Raw genomic sequence first — 20,603 nt, 5'->3', positions numbered from 1 at the left:
CGGGGAAGCGGCTCATCCGACATCACACAGGTGGTGAACTCTGGAGTGAGACTAGGGCTCTGTGGCCCTCAGGTCCTTGCTCTAACCACTAGCTATGACACTTAGAGATGGGGTTTTAGTGGACAGATCTCACTCCTTTCTCAGAGCCAGGAAGAAAACTCAGGAGTCCTGATTCCCAGTCCCCTGCCCTAACCACTAGACATCACTCCCCTCCGAAGCAGGAAATAGAACTCACGACTCCTGACTCCTCGTCCCCTGCTGTGGCTCATAGACCATGCTCTTTTCTGGAGCTGGGGATGGAACCCAGGAATCCTGACTCCCACTTCCCCAGGTCAGGCTGTGGTGTTTGTTTCCCAGCTCTGGATGCCGATTCCCCCGGAGCGGAGGAGTGTCTGGAAGAGGACGAGGAGGAGCTGGAGACGAGCATGGAAGACCCTGAGAACGAAAGTGCCGGGAAGCCGGCCCCGGGGGGGCGCAGCTGCATCCTCACCCGGCGCGGCATCACGCTGCGGGTGCTGCTGAAGGATGGCCTGATCGAGCCGGGGGAGGGCGTGCTCTCCATCTACTACCTGGTGAGGGCAGAGTGCACTGGGCTGGTTCTCCTTCACTGCTGGTGTGGGCCTGGTGCTCCCCGGGGGGACTGGGGGTGCCCACGGCTCCAGAACAGCCTCTTTAATGGTGACTGAGATGCTGGAGCCCAGCCTGCAGCCATAGGGCCGAGCAGAGGTGGACTAGCCCCAAACAGGAGGGGCTCTCTGATCTTCCTCCTGCGTCTCAGACAGACTCCTCCTTGCCTCGCCATCCTGTTCCCCGCCCCCTCGACTCCAGCTTCTTCCCCACGTGCGGGCTCCTGGTTCCCCACCACTGCACTGAGCCCCCTTCGCGCCCCACAGGCCTGGGGCTTGCCTGGATCTGCTTCAGGGGCCAGAGCGGATTTTGTGGGGCTGGTGAATTCGGCCTGGGAGCCATTTGCTCCTGTACCAAGCCCAGTGAGTGGCGGGGAGGGGAGCGCTTGCTGCTCGCCGAGTCGTGTCTGAGAGTCAATGGACAGCAGGGCTCTTGGGTAGGTGTCTGTACACCCTCTCGAGGGGCAAAGCTCGGGGCACCTCTGATGACAGGTGACTCCCCCCTTCTCACTGGGCCTTCCCCAGCAGGTTCCTCCCCATGCCGTTGTGTTAACGGAGCCTGCTGCTTCCCTCCTGCTCTCCCAGGGGAAGAAGTTCCTAGGGGACTTGCTGCCCGACGGGAAGATCACCTGGCAGGAGACGGGGCAGGTGTTCAATTCGCCCAGCGCCTGGGCCACATACTGCAAGAAGCTGGTGAACCCGGCGAAGAAATCGGGCTGCGGCTGGGCCTCGGTGAGGTACAAGGGGCAGAAACTGGACCAGTGCAAGGCGGCCTGGCTGAAGAAGCACCAGCCCAATGCCCCCGCGGCCGAGGAGGTGAGCCGGGCGCCCCCCTCCCTTGTTTGTCTCCAGAGCCCTGGGGGAGCTTAGTCATCAGGAACGCCTCTGTGGGGCTGTTATACCCCATTGCTGCAAAGAGGGGCACTCACCCCTAAGCTTTTCAAGTGGTGTTGTAGCTGGGTTGGCCCCAGGATATTCGAGACGAGGTGTGTGTGTGGGGGGGTAACATCTGTTGTTGGACCAGCTCCTCACGGCGAAAGAGACGCGCTTCCGCGTTTACACAGAGCCAGACCTGGGGGAAGAGCGCGGTGTGGCTGGAAAGCTGGTCTCCTTCACCCACAGAAGTTGGGCCAATAAAAGATGTGACCTCCCCCCACCTTGTCTCTCTAGGTTTTTAAAGGGGCCTCGGCACGGCCGTGCTCAGCGTCACGACACCTAACGGAGTTCGTAGCTATAGGAACCTACCTGGGGAACGAGTATTTACTAAGGGGCTCTTCAGTCTAGCTGAGAAAGGGCTGACGCAGGGCCTGGCTGGGAGTTGAAGCTAGACACGTTCAGACTGGAAATAAGGGGTCAGTTTTTGCCAGGGAGGGCGATTAACCCGGGGAAGGATTTTCGTGAGAGCAGCTGAGCTCTGAACCCCAGCAGAGCAGGAGGGAGGCTGGGAGTCTCCCGGCTGGACCTTATTCACCCGAGATGGGCCCGAGACTGGCAGGCATTCAGCTGGGATCAGACCCCATGGGGGTGCTGGGGTGAGTTGCTTCTTGGTGTCATTGTGCCAGCAGAGGGTGACCATGAGGCTCTGCCCCTGCAATATGTCCGTTTGCAGGGGGCAGAGAGCTGGACCCAGGGGCACAGGAATCCTGGGGGGTCTGGGATGGGCGGTGACCGGGGCGCCTGTTTGTCCTGCCACGTCCCCTCCTCTCTCCCTCCCGGCCCTGCAGAGTTTGGTGAGCGAAGGGGAGGAGGAGGAACTGGCCGAGGAGGACGAGGACGAGGCCAGGGAAGGTAAAATCGCCACCTCGGAGCCTGGGCTTGGCAAGAAACTGGAGGAGAAAATCAGGAAGCATCAAAGCAAGAACCTGGTGGAGCCACACAACGCCGGTAACGCTGGGTAAAAAGCTCTCTGCTGGGGGTGGGGGGGTCTGGAATCTGGTCTGCTCCGATCCATGACAGGAGTGTAAAGGGCGGGATTTGGACTGACCAGGGTAATTCTTAGACCTTGCATCTCGCGTCTCCCTTTCCCCGCTTCCTCTGCCCATCTTGCACCGCCGTCCCTGCCTCGGCACCGGGTGCGAGAGCCTTCCCCTCCGCAGCCCCTGCCGCCTCGCTGCAAAACACAGGCGGTTTTAACACGGCGTTGGCGAGCTCCGAGGCTAGCAGAGAGTTTTTACCGCGCTGTCACTGGTCCAGGCCAACCCTAGGCCCCTCTCCCTGGGGTTGGCCTCCACCAGCTACACGGAGGTGAAGAACGACGGAGCCTTGTCTCCGTGAGGATTTTCGGGCCTGTCTGCACTGCAGTTGGGAGGTCTGATTGCGGCCTGTGTAGACCTACCTGAGCTAGTGTTGATGGAGTTAGCTTGAATAACAGCAGCAGTGAAGGCCTGGCAGTGGCACGGGCTAGCCCTGCCCGCCTAGACCCTGGTTACATACTGGAGTGGCCCCTGTCTGTGCGGCTGCAGCTTTGCCACTGTTGTTACTTGAGCTAGCTTGCATCTAGCGAACGCCAAGCGAATGGAGTACATCTACACGCCCCTCCCGCTTGCGGTGTAGATGTACCCTGAGCTCCAGTTAGCTAACTCAGCGGATAAACGCCCCTGTTCTTTTGCAGCGAAGACGTAGCCATAGACTCTCCATTGCCCTGCGCCTCCTAGGGGCCCCATCTTCCTGCCAGCAGCATTATCGACACACGCTGGCAAAGGGCGGGAATGCTGCATGCCAGCCTTGGGGTGCAGCTCCCGCAGCTCGGTGCAATGCTGAGGCTGTCGCCAGACTTTGGATCCGGCGGCCGGGGGGTTTGGTTTGAGGGTCGCTGCCAGCTCCGCTTCGGCCCCGAGTTCACAGCAGGTTGAGTTGACACCGTCTCAATGAGATTTCGGTTCTAAAGGAACCGGTTGATGAGACTTCTCCGGCAGCGTTTGCGGGCTCCAAGGTTACAGCCCTGCCTCTGTGCCGCAAGTGACACTGACCAGAAACACAAATGAAATTGACACCTCTGTGTTTGTCCTCTACGCCAGGGGTGGGCAAACTTTTTGGCCCGAGGGCCACATCTGGGAATAGAAATTGTATGGCGGGCCATGACTGCTCAGAAAATTGGGGTTGGGGTGTGGGAGGGGGTGAGGGCTCTGGTTGGGGATGCGGGCTCTGGGGTGGGGCCAGAAATGAGGAGTTCAGGATGCGGGAGGGGGCTCCGGGCTAGGGTGTGGGGGAGGGGGGAGGGCTCCAGCTGAGGGTGTGGGCTCTGGGGTGGGGCTGGGGATGAGGAGTTTGGGGTGCAGGAGGGTGCTCTGGGCTGGGACCGAGGGGTTCAGAGGGCAGGAGGGGGATTAGGGCTGGGGCAGGGGCGTGGGGAGAGGCTCGGGTGCAGGCTCCAGGTGGCGCTTACTTCAAGCTGCTCCCGGAAGCAGCAGCATGTCCCCGCTCTGGCTCCCGTCCGCAGGCACCGCCCCTGCAGCTCCCATTGGCTGCGGTTCCCGGCCAATGGGAGCTGCGGGGGCGGTGCTTGGGGTGGGGGCAGCGTGCAAAGCGGAACCCCCTGGCTGCCCCTACGTGTAGGAGCCAGAGCGGGGCCAGGCCGCTGCTTCCGGGAGCTCCGTGGAGCTGTCCCCGATCCTGCGCACCGGCTGGAGTGCCAGCGCGGGGCAAGCCCCAGATCCTGCTCCCCAGTGGGAGCGCAAGGACTGACTTAAAATGGCTGGCGGGCCGGATCCAACCCATGGGCCGTAGTTTGCTCACCCCTGCTCTAGGCAAAGAGAACCGCAGAAGTTAAACAATCAGCACCAATAACGTGGATTTTTAAAGCTTCTTCAGGAGCGTAGGAATTGCTATCCTGGGTCGGACTAGTGACTCCAACAAGTCCGGTGTCCTGCCTCTTCTTCAACGGAATTGTTTTTTATGGCAGTGTTTCAGGACTAGCCAAGACCAGGGCCCCACTGCGCTAGGCACTGCACAGATACAGAGCAGCAGACAGCCCCTGCCTTGGACAGCTCACAGTGTGAACAGGCAGAGCAGACAAAGGGTAGGGGGGGAGGGAAACACCTAGCACGGTGGTCCATGATTGGGGCACCTAGGCACTACCGCAATACAAATCATAAATAACACCACACAAGCAGAGTGAACGTGCTGGCAGCAAATGGGACAGTGGCAGCACCAGATGCTTCAGAGGAAGAGATGAGGAATGCTGCAAAGGGCAGTTACAAGAGAACCTGCCCTTAGGGGAGGTTTCTTCCTGACCCCAGGCAGGCAGTGGTTTGCTTATGCCCTGAAGCATGAAAGTTATATACAATTTTATCCTGTCTAATGGGCTGTCTGTCCTGTTGTAGTGATTTCAGGTGGTCACATAAAGGAGGAAATGGGTTATTTGTTGTTGTTAATAATAATCCCTAGTTCTTATCTATCATTATTCATCAGTCAATCTCAAAGCACTTTAAAAAAATCATCATGATTCCCATGGAGAAACTCAAGTATCAGAGGGGTAGCCGTGTTAGTCTGAATCTGTAAAAAGCAACAGAGGGTCCTGTGGCACCTTTGAGACTAACAGAAGTATTGGGAGCATAAGCTTTCGTGGTTAAGAACCTCACTTCAAGTGAGGTTCTTACCCACAAAAGCTTATGCTCCCAATACTTCTATGGAGAAACTGAGGCACAGAGCCGGGACGTGACATGCCCAAGGTCATGCACAGGCTAGTGGCAGAACCAGAATCAAACCCCAGGTCCCCGGAGTCCCAGTCCACTGCTCTGTCTACTAGGCCACACTGCCTCCCTGGTTTGATTTTTAACCTGACAGCGTCCCCTTCAGCTGGAGATCAGCAAATCAGGACGGCAGATGTAAACGAACGGTTAATTCTGGCTGGAGATTTGCACAGGAAGTGAGATGAATCCCTGGGAACTTGTCTCCACCAGTGTTCTCTCCCTGCCTTCCCTTCCCTGGGTGAGTCCTAAAGGGGCCAGGGTGCAAATCGGGCCGAGTGGGGACCGGTCTTTTTGTCTTTGCAGATAACGGACCCCATGGGAAGAGACTGGAGAGCAAGATCCGCACTCCCGTCCGTTACTGCACCCTGGGAAGCCGGGACTCTGCCAGGTAGCGCCCCACTGCAGCTCCCTTCCCAGCGTCCTCTGCCCAACTGTTGGCAAAGTTCTCGGGAGAGCTAGTCGTTCTGTCAATGCCCACACGCCCCTCCCATCCTGACCTGCAGCGCCCCCTGCTGCTCCGCTCCTAAAGCTCTGCCCTTCCATGGTAGCGCCCCCTGCCATTCTACTTCTGAGGCCGCTGCGCAGGTCAGCGGCATCCCTCCGTCCTGTCCCGCAGCACCTCTGCTAGTCCAGTCCTGGGCTTGCCCCCCAGCACACAGCTCTGTCAATGCTCCCTGGGAGCAGGACAGGACAATCTACCCGAATCCAACCTAGTCCCCACCTGTCGCTCCCCTGACAATTCAGCTCCAGCATCGTCCTCTTCTCCCTGTCTGTCCCGGTGAGCCCAGCCCTGGGGAAAGAGCCTGACTCCCCCACAGGACAAAAGGCTACTCCCCTGCCCCCAACTCTCCTGGTCCTCGGCCCAGCGTGCTGGGGTTCAGAAGAGGCAAACCCCGGGAGGTGTCAGGTCAGCACAGGCTGGGATTTGGGGATGCATGTTGGAGAACGGGGCTCCTCTGTTCCAGGAACCCGCACACCCTGGTGGAAGTGACGTCCTTTGCAGCAATCAACAAGTTCCAGCCGTTCAACGTGGCCATCTCCAGTAACGTGCTGCTGCTGCTGGTACGTACCAGCCCCCCCTATGCCCCCCATCCCTGGAACGCTCCCTCCAGCGTGGACCTGGTAGGCTAGGCCAGGCTCACGCAATTGCCTGTATCCCTGTGTCTGGTGGCACCCACAGCCAGCGGGCAGAGAGGGGCACCACCAGCTGATGGAAACTCCCATTGGCCTCTGCCTAGAGCATCCTTGCCGTTGCCCAGGGTGGAACGGCTGCCGCACACAGTCCGATCACTAACCGTAGTAGGGGCAGTTTAAGGGAGGAGACGGATGATGGGTGAATAATGGGCCCCAACGAAGGATTTGCTGGTTGCCAGGAGAAATGTGGCAAAAAAATCCGAGCTGTTGTGGTGAAGGCAACAGCCACGTGCCGTGCCTGTGACCACCGAGAGACCTCGCAGGCTGGGAACTTGGTCAGAGACTACAGAAAATGATCTCCCCACCAAAGGGTGGCCAGCCTTTGTGAACCCCATCTCCTGCAGGCCACATCAACTTGTAGTGGCCTGAGAGTCCTTCAGGATCAAAGCAAGACCCTGGGGCTGCACCATGTTGTATTAATGTTGCCTCGGCCGGACGGGCAGCTCCCAAGGAACGGGTGTGTGTGTGGGGGGGGAAATCACAGATCCGCGTGGCACAGGGAGACATGTTAAACCGAGGGTTTGACACCCGCAGACTCAGGGCTGGGGTGTCACCCAGACACCTCCTGGTGAAAGCTCACAGGGAAGGGGTGTGCAGTGCCTTTGGATGCAGGGTGGTGGGAACCGAGGGGAGGGGTACGGGGCGATGGGAGGGGTGTGGGGGAGAGGGTTGCAGAGGGATGGAACCGAAGGGAGGGCGGGTGGGAAGTGCCCTTGTTTTAAACTCTCCCCCGTTCCCTCTTTAGGACTTTCACAGCCACCTAACGAGGAGCGAGGTGGTTGGCTACCTGGGAGGCAGGTGGGACACCAGCAGCCAGGGTAGGTACAGGCCGAGATTTGGAGTTCATTTCACTGGGGCTGTCATGGCCGCGCCAGGCCCTTCCTAGGCTGCCTTGGGCCTGAGGTGCCAGGCCCTCGTCTGAGCCCGGGGTTCAGCCCCCAGCGGCTCCCAGGCTGGGGGCGTTAGCTCTAACCAGCTTTTCTCGGCTGGGTAGAGTCCATGACCAGCTGGGCCGAGCTGACGCCTGGCGTTTCTTGCAGTGCTGACGGTGCTGCGAGCGTTCCCCTGCCGGACGCGCCTCGGAGACACCGAATCGGCAGCCACCGTCGAGGAGGAGGTAACAGATGGGGGGGGGGGGGGGCATTAGCTGGCCGCGACCTGCACCATCTCCCTGAGAAAGCCAGAGGGCCCACAATCCGACCCCATTGTCCCCTGGCTGCATGGCATCCCCGCCCCTCACCCACAGACCTGCCCTGCAGCGCTGGGGTGTTCTCCGGGCTCGAGGGAGGGCTCTGAGGAGCACGGTGATCCCAGACGACCGCTAATGCCTCCTCCCTCTTCTCTGTGCCCGTGCCTCAGATCTGCCAGAACCTCTTCATGCGGGGGCTGGCGCTGGTGGGCTGGTACCACAGCCACCCCTTCAGCCACGCCCTCCCCTCGCTGCAGGACATCGACGCCCAGATGGATTACCAGCTCAAGCTGCAGGGGAGCAACAACCGCTTCCAGCCCTGCCTGGCTCTCATCTGCGGTAAGGGCCGGGCTGGGCGGGGGAGCCGGGTGTGGGGCCTGGGACCCCGTCCTTCAGCACAACCAGCTGGGGACCCAGCTCCCCGCCCTGGGGCCCCATCCGGCAGCTTGATTCTGGAGCCCCGTGGTGCAGGGCGGCGGGATGGGGGCTGGACTGCAGTCCGATGCCGCGTGGTCTCATTCAAACCATCTCCCGGCGCTCTGGGGAGCTGCAGTTCGGGCCCTGGGCAGGCAGGCTGGGCTGCGGAGGTTTGTAACCCTGCCCTCAGTCCAACCCCTGGCGCTCTCTCCCCACAGCACCATACTATCACGGCAACCAAGGTGTGGAGTCCAAAATCTCGCCCTTCTGGGTCATGCCACCTCCGGAGGTGAGTTCCACACGGCGCCAGGGCCAGGCCTGGAGCCTCCGTCCCTGCTCCCACTGCCTCTCTGGGCCATGCAGCCTGCTGCCGGCTCTCCGCGGGGGTTCCCGGCAACGGCAGACATAGCCCTCTGCTGGTTCCCATGGCGCAGGGGTGTTCGCCGAAGGAGCAGACCCTGGGCTGCTGGGGGCTACTGGATCGGGGCCCCTGCTGGGGCGTGGGGCAGGACCCAGTCTCTCCAGCCGGAGAAGCGGTCGGACCCCTCTCTGCCCTGGATAAATATCCCGGGCCCTCAGGGAGCCATGGCCAGGAAAAGGCCTTTTCCTGACACTTGGGCCGTGACGCCGCCAATCCCACGTGTGCCTCGGCCCCAAACTGGCCCTTGGCTGAGGCTGGGCTGAGTTCACGCTGGCGCACCAGCCGGGCCTGGGAAGCTCCCAGCTCGTCCTGCAGAACCCAAGGCCGTGCCCAGCTGGAAACCACTTTGCCTCCTTTCCTCTTGTAGCAAAGGCCCAACGATTACGGCATCCCCATGGAAGTGGAGGTCACCTACGTGCAGGACGGGTTTCTCACCAATGACGTCCTCCATGAGATGGTGAGATCCCTACCTGGGGGGAGGGGAACCCGAGCAGGGGCTGCGTGGAAGACTCTCCCTCACACACACACACACACACCTGGGAGTATCTAGCAGTCCGAGGCTGGTCTCAGTAACTTCATGCTACGTGTGTAGAGCACCTCTCCCCTGTAGGACCTTCATGTCTCCTTCCCCATCACACCACTTGGTTCTGTTGCTTTGCCTGCCTGTGAAATGCCCAGGGTTGAGAGCTGCCTTGGATGGTGAACGAAGCCTCATCTCCACAGACGGGCGGGCGTGGGGAGGGTGGCTCAGGAAAAGGGCTCTGGGGTGACACACACATACCCATGTCTGTTGTCTTTAGCCAGATGAAGCAGCTCCACCAGGCTCTCCCCCTCCCCCATACCTCCAGCGAGTCCTCTCAAACCTTTTGTGCAGAGCCCTTTCAGAGATCGAAAAATCTCACGGCTTGGAGAAGGGCGAAACATGCAGACAAAGAGCCTGTACGGAGGTCTGGGGTGTAGCCAGCCTGGGCCCCAGCCCAAACCAACTCCCCTCCCCTGTTAGCAGTAAGGAAGAGCTGGAGAGGGGGATAAGCAGAGACCACCACTAGAACCAGCTGGTCAGAGGCCTAACGTCCCTCCAAGTCTCTAGATTCCAAACCTAGGTCTTGACCAATCCACCAACGTTCCTTCTACATGGGACAAGAAAGCTCAGGGTTTCTTGGCGCCGACAGGCCGATCCTCTCCCCTCACAGCTCTTCCCCCACTGCTGCAAAACCGCAGGGCGCAGGTCCCGCTTTCGGTGGGACTTGAGTAATTGTTTGGCTTCTGCTGACTCCCCTTTCCCTTTGCGGCTCCAGATGCTGCTGGTTGAGTTTTACAAAGGGGCTCCAGACCTGGTGAAGTTTCAAGATATCTGGAGCCAAGAGAAGACTTACTTAGATAAGCTAAAGGTGAGAAAATGGGGTTGAGATGGGAGAAAAGCCATCCCATAATATGCCACCTGCAGAGAAGATGGTGGAGAGGACATTCAGGTGGCTTTTTCTGCCATGTTTTCTAGGCTTGCTCTGAGCTAGGTGAGGTGTTTTTACCACCTCTACATTAGCACTTCCATGGCTGGGGAAGGTTGGATCAGTTTTCTTCATTGTAGCCGAACTTTCTGTGACTCGCACTGAAGTATTGAGCTGCACTGAAACAGCTCCGGCAATGTGGCTGGAGCACATGGTGGGGTCTAATACCTTATACCAGCCCCACTTCTGCAGTCCTTACTCAAGCAAAGTCACTGGAGAACAAGTCTAGTGCACGGGGGCAGATAACTGAGCTGGCTTGTCCATGGTGAAGATCCGCTGCATTGGGTAGAACTCTCTTCCCTTCCCTTTTAGGAGACCAGATGTTTGTCCTATGGGGATGGGTTACAGCTGCACCGAGTGGGTAGTTCTGTACAGCTAGGCCCCTCCCTGAGATGGAAGATAGAATCTCAGGGTTGGAAGGGACCTCAGGAGGTCATCTACTCCAACCCCCTGCTCAAAGCAGGCCCAACCCCAACTAACTCATCGCAGCCAGGGCTTTCTCAAGCCTGGCCGTAAGAAACCTCTAAGGATGGAGATTCCACCACCTCCCTAGGGAACCCATTCCAGTGCTTCACCACCCTCCTAGTGAAATAACGTTTCCTAATATCCAACCTAAACCTCCCCCACTGCAACTTGAGACCATTACTCCTTGTTCTGTCATCTGCCACCACTGAGAACAGTCTAGATTCATCCTCTTTGGAACCCCCTTTCAGGTCGTTGAAAGCAGCTATCAAATCCCCCCTCACTCTTCTCTTCTGCAGACTAAACGAAGCTGTTTCCGTTTCAGGGCTCCCTCGCCTCCAGGACTCCCAAAGATCAGGGCTTCGCCCACGTCCTGGAACAGATCTACAGCCTCCTCAAGCACAGCAGCTGAGGCAAGGCCGGAGCCTGAGTTACAATGAACTCATACCCAGGTGCCTTTACCCCAGGTGGGGCACAGCCAGGCCGCCCCGGGCTTGGGGACACGAGTCTGAGCCCAGCGCGGAGTGGGCTTATCAATCCGTGGTAGCAGGGACGATGGAGCTACAAGCCTCGAGCAGCTGTTACACAGCAATGAAGGCCTGCGAGTTCGAGCCATCAGGCAGACGGGATCAGCGCTGGAGCTCGGGGGCGTTTGCCGCTGGGGGCTACGTGGACCGCCTAGGCGAGCGCTACTCCTGTAATACGACTTTGTGGTGTAGCCTGTAGGTCCGAACGAGCGGGGACGGTGGCGGCCTCTCTCCGGGTGTAAGTTATTTGTGGACGGGGTAGTTCTGATTAAAAAAAAAAAAGTGGCTGACCTGTGTTGTGAGACAGCAGCTCTGGGCCTGTGGCTTAGAAGGGAACCACGCCCCACCCGTGAAAAGGGAGAAATGGGCTTGGGGAACCCCGCTCTGTATCTGTTGGAGATGTGTGCGTAGAACACGCCTACGGGGATTGAGTGATGATAAATCCCACCCCCCCCCTTCCAGGGCAAACGGAGCAGCCGGCGTCAAAGCCAAGAGACTTGACTGCTCTTTCCTGGAACAAGCCCTCCCAGGAGATTTTAAAGGCACAGCCTGCTGCTAGAGAGACTTCCCGTCCCCACGAGAGGTTCTTTTCAACAGAAGAGTGAAGTCAGTGCTGGAAGCAGCCGCCTTGGCGAGCCACAGGTGCCAAGGGCAAGCTTTCTCTCCCCCACCGCCCCTAAGGTCAGCCTGGCTGGGCCACTCACTCTGTGGCATATCTTTGCCCCAGGGACCGAGCGATGCCAGCCACAACAGGAAATGGTGACACACACGAACTCGCGAGCAGGTAACGTGGTGGTTAGCCAAGGGGAGGGTCTATTTCCAGCTTGCTACTTCCACCGCGGTAGGGGAGGGAGCCCCCACCCGACCCCCGCAAGAGAAGGCCCACGCTTTAGAAAGAAAACATTTAATACTTTTATTTAGAGATTACAAGTCAAGCGGTGTGGGTTTTCCCCCCTAAAACCAGGAGGAACCATAACAGAAGTTCTATTAAATTGTCCCAACTAAAAGACTTATTTCAATCCAACTGAATGTTCGCTGGACCATACCAAAGACACGAAGCGGCCAGGCCACGGGTTTCAAAGGAGAGAGTTAGAAGCTACGACCTCAAAAAATACTGACCAGCTCTTAGGGCAGGTCCGCCTTAACAGATATGGGGGATCTGAGTCTGCCCAGCAGCTCCAAACCTGAGGCTGGTCCCTGCTCCTGTTGGCTTAGTGGAAGCAGGATTGGGCCCCTGCAGGCTACCAGCTGCACAAACAGGGAGCCTGGGCGGCCGTATGAGCCAGCTCTGAATAAAGCGCCTGCAAGTCTTGGCCTCTGCTGGGAGTTGGGCGAGCGACACTATTGACGAGAGTAATAAACGTACATCGACATGCATGGTTAAAAAAGTTAAAAAGGTTCTGTTTGTATATGTAACAGGACACCGAATCCGGCTAGCAAAAAAGGTAGAGGAAATCACGGCCTCATGAGACGATTACATAGCGACAGGCCCAAACCCCCCACCTGCCAGCAGAGATTTGTTTGCGATTAAAAAAATACAGACACTGAAGCAAGGCTGGGGCTGATGTCAGAAGAGCCAAAGGGCCAGTGTTGCAGCTGGGTTGGGCCGGGCCTTGCTAAGGGCAGGCCGGCATCAAGCCCTGGTTTGAGGGTGATGTGGTGGGCTGTGGGCACAAATGCCTTGGCTGCAACGGTGGCACTGCGGGAGCACCCGTCACCAGCTTCAGTCCCTTGTGCTTCAGCAAAGGTGGGGCTAAGGAAAGCGGGGTGGGTACGTTCTGCAAGATGTGGCTTTAGACGCCCCCCCTGCGGGTTGCCCTTGGAAGCAGTATCTCCCTTGTGCTGCGGTTCAGAGAAAGTGCAGTAAACCTCAGAGCAGCTCCACGGGGGAGAGGGGTTCTCTCTAGGCAGAGCTTCGAGCCCATCTATGCTGGATGCAGCTGGGAGAAGTGGGGCAGCTACAGGACCCACCGATGCCCCTCAGGGGTTGCGCTTTGTCCCATTGCCAGCAACAGGATGGGTGCTGAGATGGAAGCATATTTACATACTGAGGGGCAGAAGAGAGTTCCCTTGTGATTCCACCTAAACAGACAACGCCAGGCCCCAGTAGATACCACCTCACAGTCTGCCTAAATACCAGGTCCCCCGCCAAGCGGCTGCTTCTCGCCACCTGCTCAGGGAACGGATCATCACCCCTGCTGGAACACAGCTGCTGGGCATCAGGCAGGAGAGAAGTATTGCAAGGACCGGTCCTAATAAAGGGCATGAAAAGAGGAGTGCCCGCGGCTTCCCCCTGGACCTCCTTTCCGGGAAATAAAACAACAGGCCCTGAGTTAGAAGGTCTAGGAACACACCAAGGCCTTCTCCCATCGCACCAAGCCAAGCAGCTCCTAAGGGTCCAAAGAGCCGGGGGTGAAGGGAGCTGGGGAAGGCACATAAAGATTAGACTAGATCAAGCCAGGCCGTTTCACCTTGGCCTCAGCCTTACCGGGATTTCTAGAGCTTTCCCGGGATGGGAAAAACACTTGAACATGGAGCAGGAGGGGAAGCGAAGGGCAAGTTGGTTTGTGCCAGTGCGCTATGGCTACGTAACTGCCTTCCCATGACCTCTCTCATCTACTGGCAATAGGGCCTTAGTCATCATTGGACTATGGCATTATCCCACACCCAACGCCATACAAGAGCTGCTGGTACAGTCCTGCCGGGCCAAACCAGCCTCTTCCAAGGGGAGGCAGCAGAACCACTTCATCTCTCCCAGTTCAAACCGCTCTTCTGTGGTCAGAGGTGGAATCTCAAGGCCGGTGGCCATGGAACAGCGCAGAGGCCAGAGACACCGTGGGCTGACCCTGGCCTTGGAGGAAGTACACAACCCAACCCAAAGCTGAGTGCACAGAAAGCAAGAGGTGGAAGCGAGGGGTGACAACAAGGGGGATATTTAGTGTTTTCAAGCTGCTTCGTAGTGTTACTCAAATACAATCCCTCAGCTAAGCCCTGTCCTTATACAGGAGCAAGATGGGGGAGCGGGAGAGGCCCACAAAGGCAGCAGAACACGAAGTAGCCATGCTTCTGCCTCCCTCAGCAGCATAGAGAAATTTGATCCATCATGGCCCCCGTAGCACCCAGCTTCAGTGTTAGGATAGGTGTGAACTGTGGGCAAACAGGAAGGACGGGTCAGTGTCTGACCTTCACCCCTCACCGATGTGCCCTTCTCCTACAAGGAGAGCGAGGGGGCTGGTAGTGTTCAGGAGAAGCCAACCCCACCCAAGCGAAGCTGCGTAAGGTATTTTTCTTGCCGTTGGATGTCTAGAACCCCTCCTAGAACAGGCTGCGTGTCCCGTTTCTCTCCCCCTCCCAACACACACGGGTGGTCCTCACTGGATTGCCCAGTGCTCAGCCCTGCATGGGCCCCCTCGCGCTTGCCCGCGGGTAGGACACCCGGTGCACCCACGTTCACAGGCTCTCCAGCGTGGCTGACCCGCTTCACCTGCTTTCCCCAAAAAAGACAATGACAACCGAGGAGATGCTCGACTTGGCTTATTGTACAAAGTGGGAGGAGCCTGGTGGGGTTGAAAGTACCTAGTTCAAGGCCCAGAAGGAAGAACTTGAATGGGGCTGCCCAGCCCTTGGGGGTTGTTCCCCGCTGCTACCCTTACACCGCTCCAGCGCTTGGGCAGAGTGAACACCAGCCCGTTCTCACAGCCCCGCCCCACAGAAGAAGCCTAGTGTTGAGTTACAAAATGGAATGCAGGAGAAGAGCAGGGCTCGCCCCGCCATGAGTTTGTATCTGGTGGGGGAGGAGTGTGTGGGGTGGGGGAAAGATGCAGTTTCACTGAGGTAGCGGGACCAGCACTTCCACGTAGTTGAGCGGGAAGAACCCAGACTGGCCGTTGATCATGCCCTCATACCAGTTTTCGTCAATCTGATTGGTCAGCGTGATGATGTCACCCTCCCTAAAGCCCAGCTCGCCGTCGTTTTCGGGTTCAAAGTCATAGAGCGCCTTGCAGCAGGGCTGGTCCAGGTGAGCTGCAAAGAGAGGCAGAGCCGAGGTGAGCCCGGCCCGCGGACCAAGACAGCTCAGACAAATCTGGCCTCACCGGTCAGCCTCACCCCCTGGGACTCCCTTACCCCAGAGCAATCTGGTCACCACCGAGCACCTTTGCCAGGTTTCCTAGTCACTGCAGCACTGAACAGTTGGGCAGAAGTTAGATCCAAGAGCCATACTCGGCTCCCATCTCCCTGCCAGGGCCGACTGTTCCCTCCTGCACATTTTGAGTTATAAGCGTGCCAAGCAATGGGCTCCTGCCCTCCCCCTGGTGGCTATCCCACAGCATAGCCCAGGTTTTCCTTTTCCTCCTGCTATCCCATGCACCACGCTAAGTTACTTCTCCCTCCTTGAAGGGAGTTAACACCAAGCTGTAGCCTCACCAACCTCCCTTAGCCTGTCTGCTTCTCTGCCTTCCTGATCTATCCCTTCTTAGGCAGTCCCTCCAGCCCCCTTGCTGCTCTGCTCTCCACTAGCTCCAGTTAGTCACTGAAGATGGTTAAACTCCAGCCAGAATGATCCCCGCTGGGAAAGGGAGAGAAGAAGTGAGGCAGTTTTCCTTCAAGTCAGAAGTGAGAGTGTTACTACTTTAATGATCACCGTGGGGAAACCAACGGTCAGTGAATCTGTTAGTTGGTGACTGGGTTAGCCTCAATACTGGATGGTAACGGAGAGAATATGGAGCCTGTGGGCCAGATTGCCAGGATGGACTAGCAATTTTGGGTGCCTCTATTGTTCAGTGCTTACCTGGAAACACCATCAAGGGGCCTGATTTGCAGAAAGGGCCAAGCACTTGGCTCTCTGAAAATCAGGCTCCTTTAAAGGTGTGTCAAGTGGGGCACCCAAACAGCACTAGTGACTCTTCAAATCTTGGCGTGTGAAGCCAGATCATGGAGCAGCTTCTGCAATAAACTCGCCCCCTCCCCTTCTCCCACAGAAGAATTTTCCACCCCTAATTTTAAGGTGAACTTTAGTGCCCTGGTGAACAGCCCTGGAGAGCACAATCCTCGGTTTAGTCGAACAGATCCAGCATGGATGACAGTAGTTAAAGTGCCCCCTCTACCCCATCTATATGCATCAACTCCAAGACAGAGGCCCTTCTCTGGGTGAGAGGGGAGTTTTTTGTCTCATCCCAGTCAGGCCTTGGTGTCTGTGCTGAGGCTACCGCCAGACAAGCAGAGGGCAGGGCAAGTTGCAGTTTCAAATACAGGTGAGGTGTGTCCCCACTACCATCCTATTCAGTTCCCAGAGCCTCTTCCTCCCAACGCTTCTGCTAGAGTAAATACACATCCTAGGGCAGTTTGGGTTGGATGGACAAACCCCTCTCCTGCCCCGCAGAGGAGCAGCCTCTCCAAGGGGCTTCACATTTGTGCAGCGCTTCTTATCGGGTCTTCAAAAGCAGCAGATGGGGAGAGTGAGGCACAAGGGACTTGCCCAAGGCCACAAACTTTTCTTTGGCAGAGCTGGGAGTAGAGCCCAGATCCCCTGATTTTCAGTCATGTGCTTCAGCCACAAGCCCCTCCTTCCCCATACACAAGGAACGGGAATCTGGGGCATTTGGCCAAACTCGCTAACATCAGGAGGAAAAACGAGAAGGCTTTCAGAATCCATGTCTCAAGCGCGTCACCTGGAGTCCAGCGTTTACCCTCGGGACCCTTTCCAGGAGCGGGCTGCGCGAGCTGCGTTGTTGTAGGGTCTCAGACTGGCCCGGGCTCCCACTGCACTACAAGGGCCCAAGTAACCCAGCAAGTGGAATCCGAGAGAGGAGAACACAACAGCTCCGTCGCCCCACTTCCCCCTCAACACTCGGGAACTTGCAGCTGTTCAGTGAATTTTCTAAATGGATGGGGTGGCCGGAGCTGCCCCAGGTAGTTGGATATTAAAAGCCAGGAACAACCCGACACAGGGAGAGGAGGCAGGAAACACCACAGAGAGCAGCAGGTTTATTTTTCAGAAGAGACTTTCCAATTTCACTCTGCATTTCCCAGCTGCAAAGGTTTCCCACAGGCAAAACACGGGGGCAACACAGCTCAGCCCTACACACTGAAGCGAACAGCACGGGTCAGCACCCTGTCCTCTCCTCCCCAACACGGGGCTCTGAACTGACAACCCTCATGCAAGGCTACTCCCCATCAGCATTTCAATACTGGCCCCTTCATTTTTTTCTCCCCCAGTATCCCAGAGCACCCCTTCCAAAAGCAGAGGCACTCCCTCCCTACTCTCCTGTCTGAACTGTGCGCCCAAGTTCAAGAATCACTCCAGCATCTCTCCAAACAGATCTGCTTGACCCTTCCCCTCCCCAAAGGGAAATGCAAGACCTGATCTTCTCCCTGTTCTGTCTCTTGCTCAATATCACCACTTCCTGCCTGGACCTCCCATCACCCGGGAAAGTAACTGCAGAAACCCCTCAACAGATCCACGCTGAGCCCCACACAGTTCTCCCACTTCTCCCTTATCCTACAAAACTTTCACGGCATGCCCAAGTGCTCCTTGCTTTCTAACTGGCCTCTGGCTGTGTTGGCGTGACTGCGACAGCTCCAGGAGGAGTGAAAGAAGGAGACAGCGTATTTGCTGGATGGGTCATATGTAACGGCAACTTGTTTTCAAACACGTATGCAAGATTTCCTTTATGGCCTGAAAAATTTCTATGGACAAAATGGGGTGGGCACGCTGGCGGAGGAAGAGGGGAAAGAAAGACCACAAAATAAATGTTTCCTTCCAATGCATCCAGGTGGGGGGGGAACTCCAGGCATTTTGTCCATAAAAATGAAATAGACGAGGGCCCAAATCTTTCCTTCGGTTACAACCCAAGTCAATTGGCTGTACAGCAGTCAGCAAGGGCAGAATTAGTTCAAAGGTTTTTAGTGGACAGACTAAAACCAGAATGAGTTATTTGGTGGACAAAATGTTAGTGGCTCGAAATGGCAGCTTATGTGAGCGCAGGAGTGAGGAGAGAGAAAGAGAGAGAGGGAGGCCACACTGCATGCAGCGTGTGTGGGGGGGAACTCACAAATACTCCTGCTGGGGGTCCGGGATGGCTTGTCGGATCGAAAAGAGGAGGAAGCTGCTTCCAAATAAAAAGAGACATGCTTAAAACCAATATATGTAAAAAAGAATCCCTTGGTCCAGCCCAAAAGGGAGGGGTCTGTTAGTGGGGAGGGATATGGTATCCTACATCCTGAGTTAGGGAAATTACAGGGGCTGGAGTGTGCAGGGGGGGAAGGACGACACATGATTTCTCCTGTCCATCACTCCGAGACCACGATTAGATTACACCACGGGTCTCTAAGAGAGGTGGGCCACTCTAGAGTCAGAACAGAGAGGCAGCCAGCCAGCACTGGCTGAAAATGGTCCCACTGGCACCAGTGCCAAAGCCAAGAATAGGGAGGATGTGTGGGCCATGATAGCAAAGGGACCCTGCTTCTAAACATTTCTGCCACCTCCTGGGCCGTCTGCGGCATGTCCGGCACAGGAACATTCTCGTCTCCTCTGAGAGAATGAATCCCCTCCATTCCCAGTGCTGCTTGCTGTGACGGCGTGGACAGCACACCTGTGACATCTTTACCTGAGACTTTGGGGGTGGGGTTGCAAGAAAAGCCTCCGTTGGATTGGTCGGCGTCTCCAAAATCGTACGTCTCTCTGGGTTTAGGTTTGTACTCCCGCTTGGGGCGTGAAGAGGCCTCCTTCATTCTGAGGAGGCAACAGAGACAGGGTGAAGTTAGAGCGAAGCTGCGTCTGCGCACGGCGAGTGACTCTAGCAGCAACAGCCAACTCATCCCGCTCCCCTGGCCGTGTTTCCATGGGTCAGTGGGAACTGGCTCAGGCCCCAAATATAGTAAGGGGTCTGGCCAGAGACTGTGATGCCCTCACCCTGATTTCAAAGGAAATACCTCGTTAGGATCCCACCTGGTAGGATAAACTCTTCAGAGCAGGGACCGTACCATCTCACCTAGCACACTGCTGAGGTTAATACACACAACCATCTCTCCTGTCCCATTCACACATCACCCCCTGGACCGGTGGGATGAAAGCTGAATATCCCCTACCACAGTTGTGCCCACGCAGATGGAAGTATCAGACTGTGACTATCACTAGTTCAGACTCAGATTTGTCTACATCCTACACAGATCCCGGGAGGTTCGACAACATCGCTCCCGCCACAGAAATTAACACAGGAAGCTCTGAACGTTCTTCTGGTGTCACCCACACCTCAGCCATGGCAGGTCAAGGGGTACGGCAGTAGATCAAAAACAAGGCATTAGGAATCAACCCTATAGACACCAATATCCCCAAGCACCTGATTCAGCAGTTCCACAAGGAATAAAGGGTTTGAATCACGCTGCAGAATTTCATACCGAGAAGGAAAAGGTCCCATCCCAAGAGAGATTTATTGGAAGAGATGGGGTAGAACAGGGGTTCTCGGACTTTGCACTGATGACCCCTTTCACATACCAAGCCTCTGAGTGAGACCCCCCCCTTATAAATGAAAAACACTTAATATATTTAACACCATTATAAATGCTGGAGGCAAAGCAGGGTTTGGGGTGGAGGCTGACAGCTTGCAACCCCCCCATATAATAACCTCACAATCTCCTGAGGGGTCCCGACCCCCAGTTTGAGAACCCCTGGGGTAGAAGAAGGCATCAGTCATTTTGCAGCAGGGACGAAAGTTAAACTCATGAGTCTCCATATCCCGCCTCCCACTTTTGGAGGATGCCATGTGTGGGATCACTGTCTGAGAAAGAGTGGTCCCTTCCTTCGAGAAAAGGCTACAAAGCTACCTTCTCACCCGAGCAGATACAGCAAAGGGTTCTGAGAGGCTGAGGTTTGTGTGCAGGTCTCTTCTAATCACAAAGATTCACACAGAGTCTGTGTACTGGCTGGGGGAAGAGGGGTTATATCCTACACAAGGCCTTGCAAGCCCCATAGCGTCTAGATGAGTTGCACGTAATTCAGTTCTTGCCCCTCTGCCTTGCTCCTTCCTCAGCCTCATCTGGGCAGACCAGATTGGTTGTGGAATCCAGTTCCCCAGAGTGACCGGCATGAAATCTGTCAGTTGAGTCCCACAGCATGACTGACTGGTTTTCTTTTCACCATTTCCCCCCATGCAGGCGTCTGCTTTTGCCCTGGAGAAGGTTCCCCAGTTACCTCTCTCAAGCGGCGAGGGCAAATTCCCACCACTCTTGCTTTAAAGGAAATCTCCTTTCAGAGCATTGTTACTCTTTGGCCAGCAGAGGTCACTGTTGCAGTAGTTTCCAGGATACTCCCCACTCCGGCCCATATTCATTTAAACCAGAGACTACTTGGCGCCTGTCAGTTCTCATGCATGAAGGAGGAACTCCAACACAAGCTGGTAATAGATGGAGTATAAAGAACAGGAGTACTTGTGGCACCTTAGAGACTAACAAATTTATTAGAGCATAAGCTTTCGTGGACTACAGCCCACTTCTTCGGATGCATAGTGGGCTGTAGTCCACGAAAGCTTATGCTCTAATAAATTTGTTAGTCTCTAAGGTGCCACAAGTA

At 56.5% G+C, this 20,603-nt stretch overlaps 2 protein-coding genes across 9 annotated transcripts in view; one reads left to right on the top strand and one right to left on the bottom strand.

Moving 5' to 3' along the window:
- Nucleotides 1-357: 357 nt before the first annotated feature.
- MPND (MPN domain containing) lies at nucleotides 358-11,930 on the top strand (the record flags this gene model as incomplete). 2 transcript variants are annotated; one of them, XM_034755250.1, is given in 12 exon segments in its annotated part: nucleotides 358-572; nucleotides 1,212-1,442; nucleotides 2,351-2,510; nucleotides 5,621-5,705; nucleotides 6,283-6,379; nucleotides 7,257-7,329; nucleotides 7,552-7,628; nucleotides 7,871-8,039; nucleotides 8,336-8,406; nucleotides 8,906-8,995; nucleotides 9,837-9,929; nucleotides 10,834-11,930. In XM_034755250.1, coding segments are annotated over 12 exon segments (1,448 nt in total), but the record flags the coding sequence as incomplete, so codon positions are not given.
- A 4-nt stretch (nucleotides 11,931-11,934) lies between these two features.
- Nucleotides 11,935-20,603, bottom strand: part of SH3GL1 (SH3 domain containing GRB2 like 1, endophilin A2) — a 47,769-nt gene continuing 39,100 nt past the window's right edge. For 4 of the 7 annotated variants that reach the window (XM_034755257.1, XM_034755259.1, XM_034755258.1 and 1 more), the window contains exons 9-11: nucleotides 18,643-18,767; nucleotides 18,088-18,144; nucleotides 14,862-15,058 (exon numbers count right to left, since the gene is read on the bottom strand). In XM_034755257.1, coding sequence (XP_034611148.1) covers nucleotides 14,862-15,058; nucleotides 18,088-18,144; nucleotides 18,643-18,767 — 379 coding nt within the window. Of the gene's footprint in view, nucleotides 15,059-18,087; nucleotides 18,145-18,642; nucleotides 18,768-20,603 lie in introns of all 7 variants that reach the window. The other 3 variants (XM_034755253.1, XM_034755254.1, XM_034755255.1) reach the window with 3 other exon arrangements.

This window comes from Trachemys scripta, chromosome 22, assembly GCF_013100865.1.
Source record: "Trachemys scripta elegans isolate TJP31775 chromosome 22, CAS_Tse_1.0, whole genome shotgun sequence".
NCBI lineage: Eukaryota > Metazoa > Chordata > Testudines > Emydidae > Trachemys > Trachemys scripta.
Note: the sequence above shows the minus strand (reverse complement) of the source record. Positions and strands in the feature narration are given on the sequence as shown.